Genomic DNA, 18,471 nt, shown 5'->3' with positions numbered 1-18,471 from the left:
CAAAGGGCCCAAACATACCATCCAGGTGAAGCAACACTTCACCTGCACTTCCCAGAACCTAGTCTACTGCATTCGCTGCTCACAATGTGGTCTCCTCTACATTGCGGAAACAAAGCGTAGACTGGGTGACTGCTTCGCAAAACATCTACGTTCTGCTCGCAAAAAAAGACCCTGAACTACCTGTTGCCTGCCACTTTAACACACCACCCTGTTCCCTGACCAACATCTCTGTCTCTGGCTTGCTACAGTGTTCCAGTGAAGCCCAATGCAAGCTGGAAGAACGACACCTCATTTTCCACTTGGGGACCCTACAGCCCTCCGGACTCAATATTGAGTTCAATAATTTTAGGACCTAAACTCTCCCATGTCCCAGCCCCCTACCCCACACACCAGGCCCTGTTACCACATAGCCCGCCATTACCCACTACCTGTTATGAGTCGTTAATAGTTCCCATTAACAACTATTCACCCTCCCAGCCTGATCATTATCAACTCTGTCTGTCCATCTGCTCTTCTCTCTCTTTCGGCTCTATCCTATCATTTACTCCCTACCCCATCCCCCTCCCCCTTTTTTCTGCATATAAACCTTTCAGAGCTCTGAAATGTGCAATTTTTATGTTACTAAAGCTTTCATTCTTCTCTCCCAGAAAGTTAACAGATAACAGCAGCTTCTTTTGAGAACAGGCGCTAACCACAAAGCACCATTTATTGACAATCTGTCAAGACAAACAGTACATTAAACTGTACTTCATGTTAAATACTCCTGAGCCACAGTGCAAAGGAATTGTTGGGAAAGGGGGACAAAAAAATGTGGCCATCAGAAGTGATCTTTCAGTTTCTCGCATAAAACCATCATGTACAAAATGACTGAACTAAAACATTTCACTCCACCATGGCTAAATCCTTCAGCGTGTTGCTTCGGGCCTTTTTTGCCTTGTAGCCCGGTCGAAGGACTTCAATTTTTCTTTTCTTGGCTTCAGCTTTATTTTTGTGCTTCTTCAGTTTCTTCCTTGCGGCAATGTCCGGGTTTGCAACTGTCTGTTTTGAATGAAAATACGAAGGGTATTAATGCAGGCAGTATCCAACAGATTTATACTGCAAAGCCCCTTAATACATTGCAAGAAGTCAACAAACATTCAAACTTCAATCTATCAGGGCGCCTCTGGCAAACTCTTCATTTAATATTCATCCCATGTCCATTTCAGAAGGCAGTTAAGACTGAACCCCTGCAGGCTCTGCCTAAACCTCCTTAAAGGACACAGGGGAACCAGTTAACCTTTTACAAACAGTTTCAGGCGCACCAGCGTTTTATTCACAAAACCCAACTGACAATTTAAATTCTCAAACTGGCATGGTGGGATTTTAACTAATATTGCATACGTTATTAACCCGTTTGTGCCCACAATGTTTCCATATTAAAGTAATCTTCTGCCTTTTCATCCATTTCCAATAAACAGGATAATGGCCCAGTGATGATGACAGATGGGGGAAATGCCAACAATATCTTTAAGGAGTCGCCATCTGGATGGTGCTATTGTGATAATGTTACTGGACTTGTAACAGTTTCTATTCATTCATGGGAGTGGGGGCGGGGGAGTGCAGGGGCAAGATAACTGGTTGGGCCAGTATTTGTGGCCCATCTCTAATAGCCCCTTGAACTGAGCAGGAATTGTTAGGACCATTTCAGAGAGCAGTTAAGAATCAACCACATTATTGGTCACATGTAGACCAGACCAGGAAAAGACTGATTTCCTTCTCTAAAGGACTTTAATGAATCAGATGAGTCTTTACGACAATCAACAGCAGTCACACTATTAGGCTAGCTTTTAATTCCGGATTTTATTGGATTCAAATTTCACCATCTGCCATGGTGGGATTCGAACCTGTGACCCCAGAACATAACATTAAGGATTACTAGATCAGTGGCATCACTAGACCACAACTTTCTCAATCCAGGGTCCAGGCTAATGCTCTGGAAACGCAGGTTTGAATGCCACCACATCAGCTGGTGGAATTTAAATTCAACTGATAAATCTGAGATCAAAAACTAGTCTCAGCAAAATCAACAATATTTACCGATTACCATAAAATCCCACCTGGTTCACTGATGTCTTTTAGGGAAGAAATCTGCCATCCTTACCTGGTCTGGCCTACATGTGGTTAACTCTTAACTGCTCTCTGAAATGGCTGAGCAAGACACTCAATTCAAGGGCAATTAGGGATGGACTACACACACTGGAATTTCCAGTGAGACCCATGTCCTGGGAAAAAATAAATTAGCATAAGCAAATATTCACCAATGGCGATCTCTAACAGTGGCAAGGTGGCCCAGTGGTTAGCACTGCTGCCCCTCAGCACCAGGGACCCAGGTTCAATTCCACCCTTGATTGACTGTCTGCATGGAGTTTGTACATTCTCGCTGTGTCTGCATGGGTTTCCTCCCACAGTCCAAAGACGTGTAGGTTAGGTGGATTGGCCATGCTAAATTGCTCATAGTGTCCAAGGATGTATAGGCTAGGTGAGTTGACCGTGAGAAATGCAGGGTTACGGGACAGGATGAGCCTGGGTGGAATGCTCTTCGGAGGGTCAATGTGGACTCAATGGTCTGCTTCCACACTGCAGGGATTTTACGATTCTAACATTACATTTGAGATAGTTGGAATTAATGCTAAAAAATGTAAACCCATGTATGAGAATGTGCTTAAAACCAGCAATGTGCAGCATCTTCAATGTCATAAGGCATTTCATGACAGCATTATCAAAAATGTGGCATTCAAATACACAAGGCAGCTCATAGGAACAGAGGGCTTTACAAAAAGGAACAGACATTAAAAAAAAAAGCAACAAAGTTCTGGTTGGCAGCATTCATAGACAGAAAGAGTTCATTCCTCAGGTTGAGTGATCTTTAAGCAGATCTGAAGACACAAATCCGTGCATGAGTTTCTGAGCCATTGAAGGGGGCAGGATGAAGTAAAGGCAGGTCTGTGATTGGGTGGAGGCTAGGGGAGATTAAATAACATCTGCGACAGTCACAGTGCCTAGTGGTGGGCACTTTTTTAATTTGTTTGTTGGAGAAGGGCATTATCGCGAACATTTATCGCCAGTCCCTATTTGCCCAGAGGTCAGTTAAGAGTTGATGATATTGCTGTGGGTCTGGAGTCATATGTAGGCCAGGGCAGGTAAGGGTGGCAGAATACCTTTCCTGAAACAACAACTGAAAGTGATTGCCATACAGCTAACAATTTTTTTTATAAATAAATAAAAACAGAATAATGAAACAAAGGAAGTCTTACTGCTGCTGGCCAAAAGCTTGGCCGAAGAGGTAGACTTTAGCGAGCATCTTAAAAGAGAAGATGAAAGAAAGGTTTCTTTTTGTGGAAATTCCAGAGCTCAGGGCTCCAGTAGCTAAAGACGTGCTGCCAACAGGACGAAACTGGGGATTTCCAAGATAGTTATGTATGGAGTGGTGCATTTTGGTAGGAAGCCAAATTCTCCCTTAGGAAACAAGCCAGTAAGAGGGATACGAGAGCACAGAATCTGAGGGTCCGTATACACATGTGAAAATAGCAATGAAAAGTTAATAAGCTCTTAAGAAGAGCAAGTGAGGCAATTTCATTCATTTCTAGAGTGGCAGAAAGTGACAGATTACGTAAAAATCCATACAGCAGCGAGACCTGGTAGAGGGCTTTAATGTTTCAAAAGAGTTTGATTGAGTAGAGGAGGGGAGATCAGAAACAGGGAATTAAGATGGTTACCAATAAGTGAAAAGGGAATTCAGGTCTACAGTTAGAATGTGGAACAAACGCAGAGAATGCTGGAAAAACTCAGCAGGTCTGGCAGCATCTGTGGAGACAGAAACAGTTAAATGTTTTGAGTCCAGTAAGACTCTTCTACATAATATATCAGATTCAAAACTGTAACTTTGTTTTTCTTTCCACAGATGCTACCAGACCGGCCGAGTTCCTCCAGCATTCTCTGTGTTTGATTCGGATTTTCAGCATCCATATTATTTTGCTTTTATTGGTTAGAATGTGGAGCTCATCACCTCAAAGAAATAGTGTCGACTGAGGTGAAGCTAGGCCAGCACAGGGCAGAGGAACAAAAAGGTGTGTTTATGGGATGAGATGAGAAGATGGGCCTATGCTTGTGTGAACTAGCACTCGCACAGAGCAGTTGGGCTGCATGGCCTGTTTCTGTGCTGGGAATGCTAGGTAAGAAGTCAGTGTTAGAGAAGCTGAGAGACTTGTGCAGATAGACGTGGTCACAAAGATAGGGTGTGGTGAGGCCAACAAGAATTTTGACAGGGAGGTGTGACCCTTCAGCTTGGTCAAGAAGGTAGCTGTTAAAAAGTGACTGAAAGGTGAGAATTGAGGACATCTTCTACTGTTGGGAGTATGAGGAAGCAGCCAGTTCACAGCCTGCCCTGACTCAATCCGAACCTGCAGAGCTTTCTGCCTTTTCCGTGAAGCTTTCTTCTGGCTGGCCTGTTTCTGCACAGCTGCAAAGCCCAGAGAGAATGTTTCCAACCCGACCAGTTTCTTCAGCAGCTCGATGATCTCCTGGGAAAGATTCCTGAGTGTTGGGTCTGAAACGGGAAAAGGACAAAGCAGCAGCAGCAGGCTGGGTCATTCCGAAGACTAAACTGTAAACACCAGACCCTGCATGGAGCAAGGACAGGTCTCACTGAAGCTTAAGACATTTTCAAAACCTGAAACACATCAACAATAAAATAAAACACAACTTTCCCACCTTTATGAAGCAACTAGCTAACTAAAGTCAAAAACAAAAACTGAAATTGCTGGAAAAACCCAGCAGATCTAGCAAAATCTGTGGAGAGAAAGCACAGTTATTGTTTTTTCAGTTCTGAAGAAGGGTCACTGGACCCAAACGTTAACTCTGCTTCCTCTCCTCAAATGCTGCCAGACTTGCTGAGTTTCTCCAGCAACTTCTGTTTTTGTTTCTGATTTCGAGCATCTGCAGATTTGTTTTTTTTTTATTGTGTTTAATGCTCAACTTCCAATAGTCATTGGTTAGCCTCTGGGTTAGCTCAGGGAATCAGTTAATAAATGACTGAAATTCTTTCTCTTGAAGCAATTAAGAATGTGGAACTCGCTACCTCAGGGAGTGGCTGGGGCAAATAACAAATACATTTCAGAGGAAGTGGATAGGTGCGTGAGGGAGATAAGTATATTTATGGAGTGGCAGATGGAGAGGAGACAGGAGGGAGGCTTGAGTGGAGCACAAGATCCAACATGGAACAGAGGGGCTGAATAGCCTATTCCTGAGCTGCACATTCTCCGAGATGGATTGGTTTAGTTGGAATTCATGCTTTGCAACTGCTGATCAGATATGCTGCTAGTTTCACTTTTATTGTCTGAATTTTTCAAAGTTAGCTGCAATCTCATCCTCACGTTGACCTGTGTTTCACAGTGGTAAGCGTCACCTCCAGTGATGCGTCAAATGTTAAAAAGATGCACATTAAGCTCACACGTTTGCATTAATGCACAGGTTGACACCAGCTCACCCTATCTATTTCACCCTTATATGAATATTTAACCCAACAGAGATTAAGATCTAAATCTGGCCTTCAATGTCTGAACACTTGAAAAAGAAAAATATTTACAGGACTATGGGGAAAGAGCAGGGGAGTGGGATTACTTGGATGTTGATACAGGCATGATGGGCTGAATGGTCTCCTTCTGTGACCTACAATTTCACAAGATAGAGTTCGACTATCTCTTTACCAATGGAGCCAGTAGGGGAGTTTGTGAAGAGACACTGTGACAGATTGAATGTCCTGATAATGATTGAGGAATGATTGAGCAACTCCAATAATGAAGGTTACCTTGCTCTGAGTAAGTACTGTTCAATTCTCTATAAAGAGGTGCAATAATTATTGGGAGGTAAGGCTTCACTCCTTCCATTCCAAGGTTTACTGCGATTGCTCCAAGGAACTTAAAGACACAGGTCCTCTGGACAGAAAAACAATGAAAATAAACATTATTAGTCCCTTATCGACTTCGCTACCTAAGGCAAGTGGAGTTTGAAAGGAGCACATCTTGCAATTTCAAGGAGATCATTTGCCCGAAAGTCTACAACATACATTCCCCGCATTCCTAATGGGATTTACTGACTCACCCCGTGACATCCACAGACTACATGATCCGCTTTGGGGAATATGGAAATAAATGTTTATTTGGCTAACTTCACCGAGATACAGACACCACAGGAGGCCATTCTGGTCCTGAAGGAGAATTGGTGAGTTGATTGGAGGTTCATTTTAGGATCTTGATAAGGTTTGTTAACGACATGTAAACAGCATTCAGATTCACAGGATGAAGGGCATTGTTCGCCCACTGGAATCCTAAAACGAAGGTGGTGGCATAGTGGTAATGTCACTGAACTAGTAATCCGATGTTCGAGACAGACAGGTTCAAACCCACCATGGTAAATGGCAAAATTTCAAAACAATAAAGTCTGGAAATAAACGCTAATCTAATAGTGACCATTGTCAATTGCCATATAAATCCATCTGGTTCACTAACATCCTTTAGGGAAGGATATCTGCCACTCTTAACTAGTTTGGCCTATGTGTGACTCCAATATGACTGACTTTGAACCACCCTCTGAAACGACCTAACCTGGCACTCAGTTCAAGGGCAACTGGGATGGGCAACAAATGCTGCACTTACCATCAACGCCTGCATCCCATGCAAAAATGAACAATTTAGTAAACAATTCCACACAAGCAGTTTATAAAGACATACTGCTGGCGTAAGAGGTTAGTAAGGAGGAGGTAAATTTGTGTAATGTTGCATTTGCTAAATAAACCCACTCCTTTTAAATAATAGATTCTCACTAAGCGAAGGATATTACATGATTTGGAGCGAAGAAAGGTAAATGGGATACCAACCAACCATTGTTTTGTTGAATCACAGAACAAATTAGAGATGCAAATGGGTTCCTCCAAAACCTGTAACTTCATATACCCCCCATATGCCCCTTTTCTGGGTTTTTAAGTCTTCTCATTTACTGACCTGGTTCTTCATCAACAACCCCTCCCCAACAATTCCATCCATCACTGTTCTGTCTGCTGTGAAACAACCTGAGGCATCTTATCACTTAGGGTGCTACAGAAATGTGGACTGGAGACTAACAGTACCTTCAAAGGAATTTTTGGGGAATGGGCTGCTTCTCTCTTGGCAAGAGTACAGAGTTTCCTGATCAGCCACTTGAGGGTTACTTTCTTCCCTTCAGCACTGTCAGAAGCTCCTTTTCCTGCCGTCTCTTCCTCCATCTCCTCGGCTCCCATTTCATCCTCGCTTTCCGCTGTCTCCTTTTCCTTCTTTCCATCTCCACAGTTGACAGACTCCAAGAGGTAGATGACTTTAGCCACAAACAGCAAATTCTTTATCACCTGTTTGGCGACAAGAATGCGAAATGTCAAATATTGTGTTTGACTCTCAGATGGAATTTACAAGCAAGTGGGAGCCAGCCAAACCATCCTACTCACTGAGTAACCTATTAACCTGCTGAAAATTTCTAAATGTAGCAGGGTTGGAAGACAGTGCACTGAATGCCAGCTGCAATGTTGGAAGGGTCATCTTTCAAATAAGACGTTAAACCCAAGCCCAGTTGACCCTCATGGGTATATGTAAATGAAAGCTCCTGTGTTATTATGCAAAGAGAGGGAGGACCACCCCTCAGTGCCCTGTTGAACTCTCAACCAACATCATTTTGCTAGGTTATCTGGTCATTGTCACATTGCTGTGCACAAAACAGCAGCCAGATTTCCCAAGATGCAACAGTGGCTTTGTTTCACTGAAGTATGGAGCAAAGTCATATACTCTGGGAGGTCCAGTGCATAAAGATGCTAGTTAAATGCAGAGGTCTTTTTATCCCCCTTTAAAAACTCCATCCTTATGGGGCTCTCAAACTGACAAAAAATATTCTGAAGTAAGAGGAGATGTTAAAACGTGAATAGTGATGCTAAAGAAATCTGACACTGGCAGAATAAACATTTAATGACGACTGTAAGAAAAATGTAAACTGGACTATTTGACACTTTCCTTTGGTGATGCATGGACTGTCCCCAGTTCTAATCACACCCAGCCTTGCAGTCCCAAGTGACAGAACATTAATAAGAACAAGATACTGTGCATGCTGGAAATCTGAAACAAATCCAGAGAATGCTGGAGAATCTCAGCAAGTCAGGCAGCATCTGTGGAGCATATGACGGTGGAGTCGAAATGTGAACTGTGTGTCTCTCTACAGATGCTGCCAGGCTTGCCGAATTTCTCCAGCACTCTCTGCATTTGCGACAGAACAGTAATACCTCTTCATACCTGTTCACCCAACATGACATCCAGGAACTTGGACTGCAGCTGATGACAAAAGGCTAAAGCCAAGACTTTAGTCTGAAAAACAAATCAACAGCATTCAGAAACTTAGGATTTAAAATCGAGGGTAAGCTTCACAGAAATCAAAACACACAAGGGTAGCCCATTCAGTCAACAAACCTAGAATGAAACAACAGCGAGCAAAGCCATTCAGTCCATCGGTCCCATGCCGGCTCTTTATTACAGCTATCTCTAGTCATTCCTGTTTGTGGAATCTCCCTATGCGCAAATTGGCTGCTGCATTTCCAACATGAACGATTGCATTTCAGAAAGCCCTCTTCTTTAGAAAATCATCAGGATGCAATAAAATGCTTCAAATAAATGCAACCGGTTAGACTGCAAACATCCAAAGTCTTGGAGGAGGTTTTCCTTAAACCTGTCGCAGAGTGGGCAATTTCCAATTGCACTGCTGCCGCCCAGTTCTCACTCAGAATTTTTTTGTACGAGTATGAGAGACAGCCTTCAGCAGCATCAATCTCCGCTGTGCTATTGGTTAAAGGCAACAGAACCACAAAGGCCCATTTATAGCCACTACTGCAGTTACCAAGGGCAACATTCCCAATTTAAACAACTGCGTCTGCATAGTAGCCATCTGTTCCCATGACGGCAACTCATTGTTCAGCATGTTACTGAATAAGAACAGCAAGAGAAATCTGTTAAAATTGGCTGACAAGTACAGTAATGTCTCAATATACCACTCTCATGTATATGGTAAACAGAGAGGTGTACTAACATTCAGATCATTCACACAGTTACATGAAGTGTAACAAGTGCATTTGCTTCAGGGGGAAGCACAATCATCTGACAGAAGGTTGTGGCTTCACTTCAGAGACGTCAGTTCATCAGGCAACTGAAGCAGCCAATACTGTCGGAGGATGGGCGCCGAGGGAGCGCCGCACCGTCGGGGTGTCGGTGCTAAGGGAATGGCGTGCAACTAAAGGGTCTGTACTGAGAGAGTGCTGCACTGTTGGAGGGAGTGCCTCAGTATGAGAATGCCAGTACTGAGGGAGAACCCAAAGGTGTTAATCCTGAACTCCTGAATGGATTCATATGTGACCCTCTTCTTCTTAAGGCCTGTCCTCCTGGTGAATTTATCAAGTGGAGAGAAGGTCCCTATGACTCCTTTGTCAAACCCTTCATTTTCCAAATCTCCCCAGGCAACTGCTGTGCCTTCTCTGTACTGGAGAAGAGGTTGAACCTATTCAGTTTTACAGAGAATCAAGGAGTGGACATCATCTGACTGCAATGCCCCCAGTGGCATGAATCAAAGCACTTACCCCTCAGGGAGGGGCCTACCTTTCTGTCCAGCTCTTCCAGCAAAAACTGTGCCGCTGGCGTCTTGAGGGAATTCTTTGCCATGACTGGTGCCTTGCCAGTGTTCCACTTGGCCACCAGTTGTTCCGGTTGATAGGAGGCGAACAGCATTCCGAAGAGCTGAGCTGAGGTGAGCCAAACCCAGGAGTGAGGGTGCCACAGGTGAGCTTGGATGTGATCTGGTGGTGAGTTAGCAGATTCGGTGTTAGTGAGCTCGCAGCTGATGAATCTTGCAAAACCTTCAAATTTACTTTCGAGAAATTCTTAGACGGGATGTGGATGTTGTGGACAAGGACAGCTTTTGTTGCCCATTCCTCATGAGTTGAGTGGCTTGCTCGGCCTTTCAGGGGGCAGTTAAGAGTCAACCACATTGCTGCGGATCTGGAGTCACATGTAGGCCAGACCGGGTAAGGATTATAATGAACCAGATGGATTTTTACAGCACTCGGGGTGGTTTTACTTGAGTATCTCCCTGCCTCAGGTGAGGGGAGAGGGTGAGAAGGAGAGTCCTTCATAGTAACCACAGCTGGTGCAGGAATTGAACCCATGCTGTTGGCAACACTCACAAACCAGCCATCCAGCCAACTCTGCAAGACTATAGCTCAATTTTTAACTGAACATTACTTTTACATGAATTTATATTCCACCAGTTGCCATGGCATAATTTAAAGATATGTCCCTAGAGTATTTGCCTGGTCCTCTGGTCTCCTAATCCAGTGACATTACTACTACACCCCTGTTAATCTGCTGCTAAAGGAACCACATATCCGCAGTTTCGAGGGGGTCAGCCATTTAGACTGAGATGAGGTGAATCTTCACTCACAGTGCTGTCAATCTTTGAAACGTTCTACAGTGGAGAGGTGTTGATGCCGAATCACTCAGTACATTAAAGATTGTGGTCGTGGATACCAAGGGAATCAGGCAGGAAGGGGAAACGGAGGGTCCAGTACCAGGTCTGAGGGGCTAACTGGCCAAATCTTATTTTTTCTTTTCTTTCAAGTGAGAAGATCAGACATAATAACAAAAATCCTGGTCCGAAAAGCTGAGAGTAGGTGAGACATGGCCTAAACAGCTAAATATCACCACCCACACATACCTCCACGCACCTAACAGCAACCCCACCCCCACCCCACCACACATCTTGATGATACCACCCCCACCTCGCTCACAACCCCTGGGTCCACTTGTGAGCAGTTGTCAGTTTACAATCAGCAGTGCAAGGCTGTACCTACCCCAGATAGTGGTGAGAACAGCACGTGGTTTGAGCAGCTGGATCAAGTTGCAATTCTTCACCAGTTTCACGGTCAGAGTCAAAAGGCTGAACAGCAAACGGTCTGTAGCTTTCTCTTCCTCTTCCTCATGGATCTGAGCACAAACCAGAAACAGACTGCAAACTCAAGGCTCTCCAGCTTAGATCGGAAATGGATCCAGGACCATATTTATCTTTTACAGGAGCAAGGTTAGAGATGTAAATTTTCTGATCAGAATTGCACAGCAGGGCCGGAAGGCATCCAGCTTTAGAATTTAGTCCCAGTCTCGTGCTCTTTCCCTGTCGCTTTGCAAATAATCCCCTTCACAAATATTTATTCAATTTCTATTCAGAACCTCTCTCCTCCTCCCTTCCCAGGCTGTGTATTCCAGATCATCTCACTGTTAAATAGAACTCTCATCTGTGCCCAGGCTCCTTACCCACTTCACACTCTACAAAACTGCTCCCAGGGCAATTGTATGCTTTCTTAACAAAAATGAGACCAAACTGCACACAATACTCCAGAGGGGTTTCACTGTCAGCTTGTGTAATAATGGCCAAGCATCCCTGCTCTTATAGTCAAATCCCCAAACAACATTTAATTTCACTTCAAAATCAGGTGCTGTACCTGCTTTCTAACTTCTTGTGATTCGTATACCAGGACCATGGAAAACCCTCTGTACCTCAGTTTTGCAATCTGTCTCCATCTTAATAATATACCACTTTTTCTACTTTTCCTGCCAAAGTTGACAAGTTCACATTTCTCCTCCATCTGGCAAATTTTTGTCCATTCACTGAAGCTGTCTGTACCTCTCTGCTTCATATGATCCCTTCATGCACGGGGCTGGCTTAGAGAAAGCAGCCAGGCACTCCCAGCACAGAGCCCCAAATGACGAGAAGGTACTGGGGCGACCGTGCGCCACAATAATGTCCATTATCTTTAACAGATACACTCTGACCTCCTAGACCCAAATTACTAACACAGCCCCTCTTGTTCCATACTGCCAGAACTGATTCATGAAACAGCACTGCGATTCTGTCTTTATGTTTAAAATAAATTTGTTGTGTGAGGCTGACCACCCCTATCCCTAACCCCAACAATGAGTTTTAAAAAAGTTGCGCAGTGCATGAGCAGGAAACTCACATCTTGAAAACTTTCAGGATCAATCGCGGCTTCAAGGGTCGGAAGAATGGTTCCAATACGTTTCTCAAAGACGATTCCTTCAGCTTCCACAAAAAGTCCACAAGCGTGGGCAGCTAGTCGACGGTGAGAGATCTGTAACAGGTACATAACTGAGAATGAGCTCGGACGAAAGGTCACAGGCTGAAACGTTGAGTCAGATTTTCTCTCCTCACATACTGCGAGACCAGCTAAGCTTCTACAGTGTTATTCAGTTTTACTTCAGATTTACAGCAGCTATTGCACTTTGCTCTCTTCGATTAAACAGCATTATTCTATCACATTTAAAAATACACTTTGCATATATGGACTCCCAACTCACCTATCACTATAACATCCTTCAGGCCAACAACTCTCAGAATCCTGAAATTCTCCAATCTCTAGCCCCGCACCTATTTCCCATGCTTTCTCGACTCACTGCAGACAGCTGTGCCTGAAGCGATCAGTGGCCTAAGATCTGCAATTCCCTCTTTGAAACTCTCAGTGTTGTCGAACAGAAAGATCTAGGTTCAGGTGCATTGCTCCTTGAAGGGGGTGTCACAGGTGGACAGAGTGGTGAAGAAGGTATTTGGCATGCTTGCCATCATCAGTCACAGCATTGAGTTTAGGGACATCATGTTGCGGCTGTACAGACTTTGGTGAGGCTACTCTGGAATAGGAAGGATATTATTAAATTGGAAAGTGTGCAAAGATTTACTTACAAGATGTTACCAGCCTGGAGGGTTTGAGTTATAAGGAGAGGTTGGATAGGCTGGGTTTTTTTTTCCTTGGAGCGTAGGAAGGTTAAGGGGTGACCTTATAGACGTTTATAAAATCATGAGGGGCACAGATAAGATGAATAGCAAAGGTCTTTTCCCCAGGGTGGGGTAGTTCAAAATTAGAGGGAACGGAAAGATTTAAAAGGGACCCAAGTGGCAACTTTTTCACACAGACGGTGGTGCATATATGGAATGAATTGCCAGAGGAAGTGGTGCATGCAGGTACAGTTACAACATTTAAAAGACATTTGACAGGTATATGAATAGGAAAGGTTTAGAGGGATACAGGCCAAATGCAGGGAAATGGGGCTAGTTTAGTTTGGGAAACCTGCACGAGTTGTCCTCCTTTAAGATAACCTGTAAAACCTACCTCTGCAAACCATCTTTTGGTTATCAATCTCAATATCATTTTCCTTGGTTCAGTCTCCACCACTGTCTCATCAACTTTCTGTGAAATGCCTTGGGATCTCTCTCGGCATTTCAGGTGAACAGTTTGCAGAGAGATATTGACAGGTTAAGTGAGTGAGCTCAAAGTTGGCAATTGGAGTTCAATGTGAGTAAACATGAAGTTGTTCAACTTGGAAGAGAGAAAAAAAGAATACAGCATTTTTAAATGGAGAAAAGCTGCAGAAAGCTGCATCACAAGGGACTTGGGAGTCCTTGTGTACAAAACACAGGAAGCTAGCACACAGTTACAGCAGGTTCTCAGGAAGGCTGATGGACTGTTGTCCTTATTTCAAAGGGGCTGGAGTATGAGAGTAGGGAAGCCTTACTTCAACTGTATGAGGTGCTGGCGAGACCACACCTCAAGTACTGAGAGCAGTTTTGGTCCCTTTATTTAACAAAATATATCATTTTATTGGAGGCAGTTCAGAGAAGGCTCACTCACATCATCCCTGGTGTGAAGGGATTGTCTTATGAGCAAAAGCTAAATAAATTGGGACTCTACTCACTGGAGTTTATAAGAATGAGAGGTGATGTCATTGAAACAAGGAGGATGCATAAGGAGCTCGACAAGATAAATGCTGAGAGAGGATGTTTCCCCTCATGGAAGAATCTAGGACCAGAGGGCACAGACTCAGAAGAAAGGAGCTCCAATTTAAAACTGAGCTGAGGAGGAATTTCTTCTCTCAGAGGGTTGAGTGTCTTTGGAACTTCTTGCCACAGAGAGCTGTGGGGGCAGAGTCCTTTCGTATATTTAGGGCTGAGATGGATAGATTCTTGATCAGTTGGGAAATCAAGGGTGACAGGGAAAATGCAGGAAAGTGGATACGAGGAATGTCAGATCAGGCATAACCCTACTGAATGGCAGTTAAGGTTTAAGGGGATGAAAGGCCTACTCCTGTTCCAATTTCTTATGGTCTAATTGTTGGCTTATCACAGAACTAATGAGTCACAATGGAAAAGCTCACTCACTAATTCAAGTGGTTTAATCCTATACCCTTCCGATTCCAAACCTTGTTGGAGTGTTAATACATCATTGATTGTGGGATTTTACAGTGCAAACGATGTGCCAGGTTTCTCACGATACATCGGTAACATCTTCCAAGTATTTCATTGGCTGCAGGGTGCTTGGTGACGTTCTGACACTGTCACAGTAGCTACAGAAATAAATGCTCTTTTCTCTTGCAGCCTCTTAAAACATCTCTGACCCTCATGATCTGAAGAAGCATGCTGAAAGTAACCCAAGATTTCATCAAGGGCATAAGTAGTAGGAGGAGTAGGCCATTCAGCCCTTCAAGCCTCCTCTGCCATACATCGCCACCCTCCCCCAATCCATAACCTTGCACTCCTTCCTTGGTCAAAAATCCACCCACCTCAGCTCTGAATAAATTCAATGACCCTTTTCCCAGGGAAGTGAATCCTAAAACATTAATGACCCTCTCAAACTACTTCAGGCCCAGGCTCCGACCTTTTCGCTTTGGAACCATGTCAAAACCAACGAAAACATCAGGTCCTTGTGCTCCTCGTCCACCTTGCTCAACAATGACTGGGCTGCCAGAGCTGCCATCTTCTTGCACCTCGGTGAGTCATCATTCACAATCATCAGAGTGACAGGGATGAAGAAAAGAGCATAGTGCTGATGAAGCAGACCCTGCCGGCAGACACAAAGACAAAGACATTCAGAAACATGTCACAAACGGATTTAATAAAACAAAGAACTGCGGACGTTTGAGTTCTGAAACAAAATACAGAAATAGCTGGAGAAACTCAGCAGGTCTAGCAGCATCTGTAGGAAGAGAGCAGAGTTAGTATTTCGAGTCAAGTGACTTTTTATCAGAGGAATATACTTCATGTACTTCCGATATCCTGTGCAGCTTAGTATCAGATTTTGACTGAAGAAGAGTTACAATATTTGGAACGTTAACTCTGCTTTCTTCCCACAGAAGCTGCCAGGCCTGCTGAGTTTTGCCAACAATTTCTGCTTTCGTTACAGGGCTCAGGATGTAACAAATTCAGTTTTGAGTTGAAAAGCTGTGGTTGATCCCCTCAGAGCTGGGAACTTCGAGGGGGAGATTTAATCAAGGTTCAGAGAGACTCAACAGCTTCAGAACAGGTTATTTGATCCAACAGTGACATCCTTCAACAATGAGTATCAAGCATCGTTGACTGTAATGTATTCACGCCTTGTGCCTTTTGAGAGTTTGGAAAGCCTACAGTACCCTATTGTTTTCAACGTGGCCATGTCTTGGTCCATCAGAGTTTATTTACCAACCAATCAGCACATGAGGCCAGGTATAAAGTATATGGTTTAATATCTTATGAACCAACCTGTGGAAAGGATTGAAAGATATAAGCCAGCATTTCCAATGCAGATTCTCTTCCGATTTCATGTTCATACCTAAACACAGGACAGAAGCAAAAGTTTTGTTTAGTCATTAATACAGTTTTCATTCATCAATATTTTAGAAGATGCTTTCCCTTAAATCACTCTCCAAGCCAGCCACCATGCGGCCGCTTCTGCTTTTAGTGTACAGAGAGGCTGGACCTAACAGAGAAACTCATAGCAGCACTGCCCCGTCCTATAAGTGCTCAATTACTTTCCGAATGAACCAGCTTGGATCTACTGCAGCACACCCCCGGGTAGATGGGACTGGAACCAGGACCTGGCTGGGAGGTAGGGACCACTGCTTCACAAGACCCTTAAAGATACACAATTGTTTTGCCAAATACAAACGACTTACACTGTAGTAGAACCTGTCATAGTCTCAGCATACTGGCAGCCAATTCACAATACGTAGCAATAAGACCAAAAGTTTAATCTCTTTCCATGTCACTGAAGTTAAAATATTATCATAGGACCTTTAACACACACCTGAGAGAACAGGCGGGGCCTCATTTCATTGTCTCATCAGAAAAAAAGCACTGCAGACAGTACAGCGCTCCCTCAGTACTGACACCACCCCCGCCAGTCCCTCAGTACTGACCCCCTTGCCAGTACAGTGCTCCCTCAGTACTGAGCGTCCCCACCCCTGCAGTACTGAGCAACTCCCCCTACCCCGCCAGTACGGCACTCCCTCAGTACTGAAACACCTCCCGCCAGTACGGCGCTCCCTCAGTACTGAGCCCCACCCCCCCACCAGTACGGCACTCCCTCAGTACTGAGTCACCTCCCGCCAGTACGGCACTCCCTCAGTACTGACCCTCCGACAGCGTGGCACTCCCTCACTACCTCCCTCTATAAATATATGAAACGAAAAAGTGGCTTGAAAAAGTGGCTAAAGTAAACGTTGGCCCTTAGAGGATGAGAAGGGGAATTTAGTTATGGGATATGATGAAATGGCCGAGGCATTGAACAGGTATTTTGTATCGGTCTTCACAGTGGAGGACACTAATAACGTGCCAGTAATTGACAAAGAGACGAAGGTAGGTGAGAACCTGGAAACAATTGTTATTACGAAAGAAATAGTGTTGGGCAAGCTAATGGAGCTAAGGATTGATAAGTCTCCTGGCCTTGATGGAATGCATCCCAGGGTACTAAAAGAGATGGTGGGAGAAATAGCAGGTGCACTGGCGGTAATTTTCCAAAATTCGCTGGACTCTGGGGCAGTCCCAGCAGATTGGAAAACAGCAAACGTGACGCCACTGTTTAAAAAGGGAAGTAGACAAAAGATGGAGAATTATAGACCGGTTAGCTTAACCTCTGTAGTGGGGAAGATGCTTGAGTCTATTATCAAGGAAGAAATAGCAAGGCATCTTGATAGAAATTGTCCCGTTGGGCAGACGCAGCATGGGTTCATGAAGGGCAGGTCATGCTTGACAAATCTTTTGGAATTCTATGAAGACATTACCAGCGAGGTGGACAATGGGGACCCAGTGGATGTGGTGTACCTAGATTTCCAAAAGGCCTTCGACAAGGTGCCGCACAAGAGGCTACTGCATAAGATAAGGATGCATGGCATTAAGGGTAAAGTATTAGCATGGATAGAGGATTGGTTGACTAACAGGAAGCAAAGAGTGGGGATAAATGAGTGCTATTCTAGCTGGCAGTCAGTGACTAGTGGTGTGCCTCAGGGATCGGTGTTGGGACCGCAATTATTTACAATTTATATAGATGATTTGGAGTTGGGGACCACGTGTAGGGTGTCAAAGTTTGCAGATGACACTAAGATGAGTGGCAGAGCAAAGTGTGCAGAGGACTGTGAAACTTTGCAGAGGAACATAGATACATTGAGTGAGTGGGCAAAGGTCTGGCAGATGGAATACAATGTAAATAAATGTGAAGTCATACATTTTGGTAGGAGTAATAGTAAAAAGGATTATTACTTGAATGGTAAAAAGTTGCAGCATGCTGCTATGCAGAGGGACCTGGGTGCCCTTGTGCATGAATCACAGAAGGTAGGTCTGCAGGTACAACAAGTAATTAGGAAGGCAAATGGAATTTTGTCCTTCATTGCTAAAGGGATTGAGATTAAAAGCAGAGAGGTTATGTTGTAGCTGTACAAGGTGCTGGTGAGGCCACACCTGGAGTACTGTGTGCAGTTTTGGTCTCCTTACTTGAGAAAGGATGTACTGGCACTGGAGGGGGTGCAAAGGAGGTTCACTATGTTGATTCCGGAGTTGAGGGGGTTGGCTTATGAGGAGAGACTGAGTAGATTGGGATTATATTCATTGGAATTCAGAAGATTGAGGGGGCATTTTATAGAAACATATAAAATTATGAAGGGAATAGATAAGATAGAAGTAGAGAGGATGTTTCCACTGGCAGGTGAAGCTAGGACTAGAGGGCATAGCCTCAAGATTAGAGGGAGCAGATTTAGGACTGAATTGAGAAGGAAGTTCTTTACCCAGAGGGGTGTTAATCTATGGAATTCCTTGCCCAGTGAAGTAGTTGACGCTACTTCAGTAAACGTTTTTAAAGATAAGGTAGATATTTTTTTGAACAATAAAGGAATTAAGGGATACGGTGAGAATGTGGGTAAGTGGATCTGAGTCCATGAAAAGATCAGCCACGATCTTATTGAATGGCGGAGCATGCTCGAACAGCCTACTCCTGCTCCTCGTTCGTATGTTCTTTTGTACCGACCCTCTGACAGTGCGGCACTCCCTCAGCACTGACCCTCTGACAGT

The 18,471-nt window shown here is 44.1% G+C and overlaps 1 protein-coding gene across 1 annotated transcript in view; it reads right to left on the bottom strand.

Annotated features, from left to right (window-relative positions):
- Positions 1–672: 672 nt before the first annotated feature.
- utp20 (UTP20 small subunit processome component) overlaps positions 673–18,471 on the bottom strand; it is a 104,373-nt gene continuing 86,574 nt past the window's right edge. The window contains exons 41-50 of the mRNA XM_048607932.1: positions 15,673–15,742; positions 14,813–14,995; positions 12,107–12,238; positions 10,946–11,078; positions 9,696–9,892; positions 8,346–8,417; positions 7,163–7,417; positions 5,846–5,972; positions 4,440–4,585; positions 673–1,038 (exon numbers count right to left, since the gene is read on the bottom strand). Coding sequence (XP_048463889.1) covers positions 883–1,038; positions 4,440–4,585; positions 5,846–5,972; positions 7,163–7,417; positions 8,346–8,417; positions 9,696–9,892; positions 10,946–11,078; positions 12,107–12,238; positions 14,813–14,995; positions 15,673–15,742 — 1,471 coding nt within the window. The 3' untranslated portion in view covers positions 673–882. The remainder of the gene's footprint in view (positions 1,039–4,439; positions 4,586–5,845; positions 5,973–7,162; positions 7,418–8,345; positions 8,418–9,695; positions 9,893–10,945; positions 11,079–12,106; positions 12,239–14,812; positions 14,996–15,672; positions 15,743–18,471) is intronic.

This window comes from Rhincodon typus, chromosome 18 (genome assembly GCF_021869965.1).
Source record: "Rhincodon typus isolate 14 chromosome 18, sRhiTyp1.1, whole genome shotgun sequence".
Lineage (NCBI taxonomy): Eukaryota > Metazoa > Chordata > Chondrichthyes > Orectolobiformes > Rhincodontidae > Rhincodon > Rhincodon typus.
Note: the sequence above shows the minus strand (reverse complement) of the source record. Positions and strands in the feature narration are given on the sequence as shown.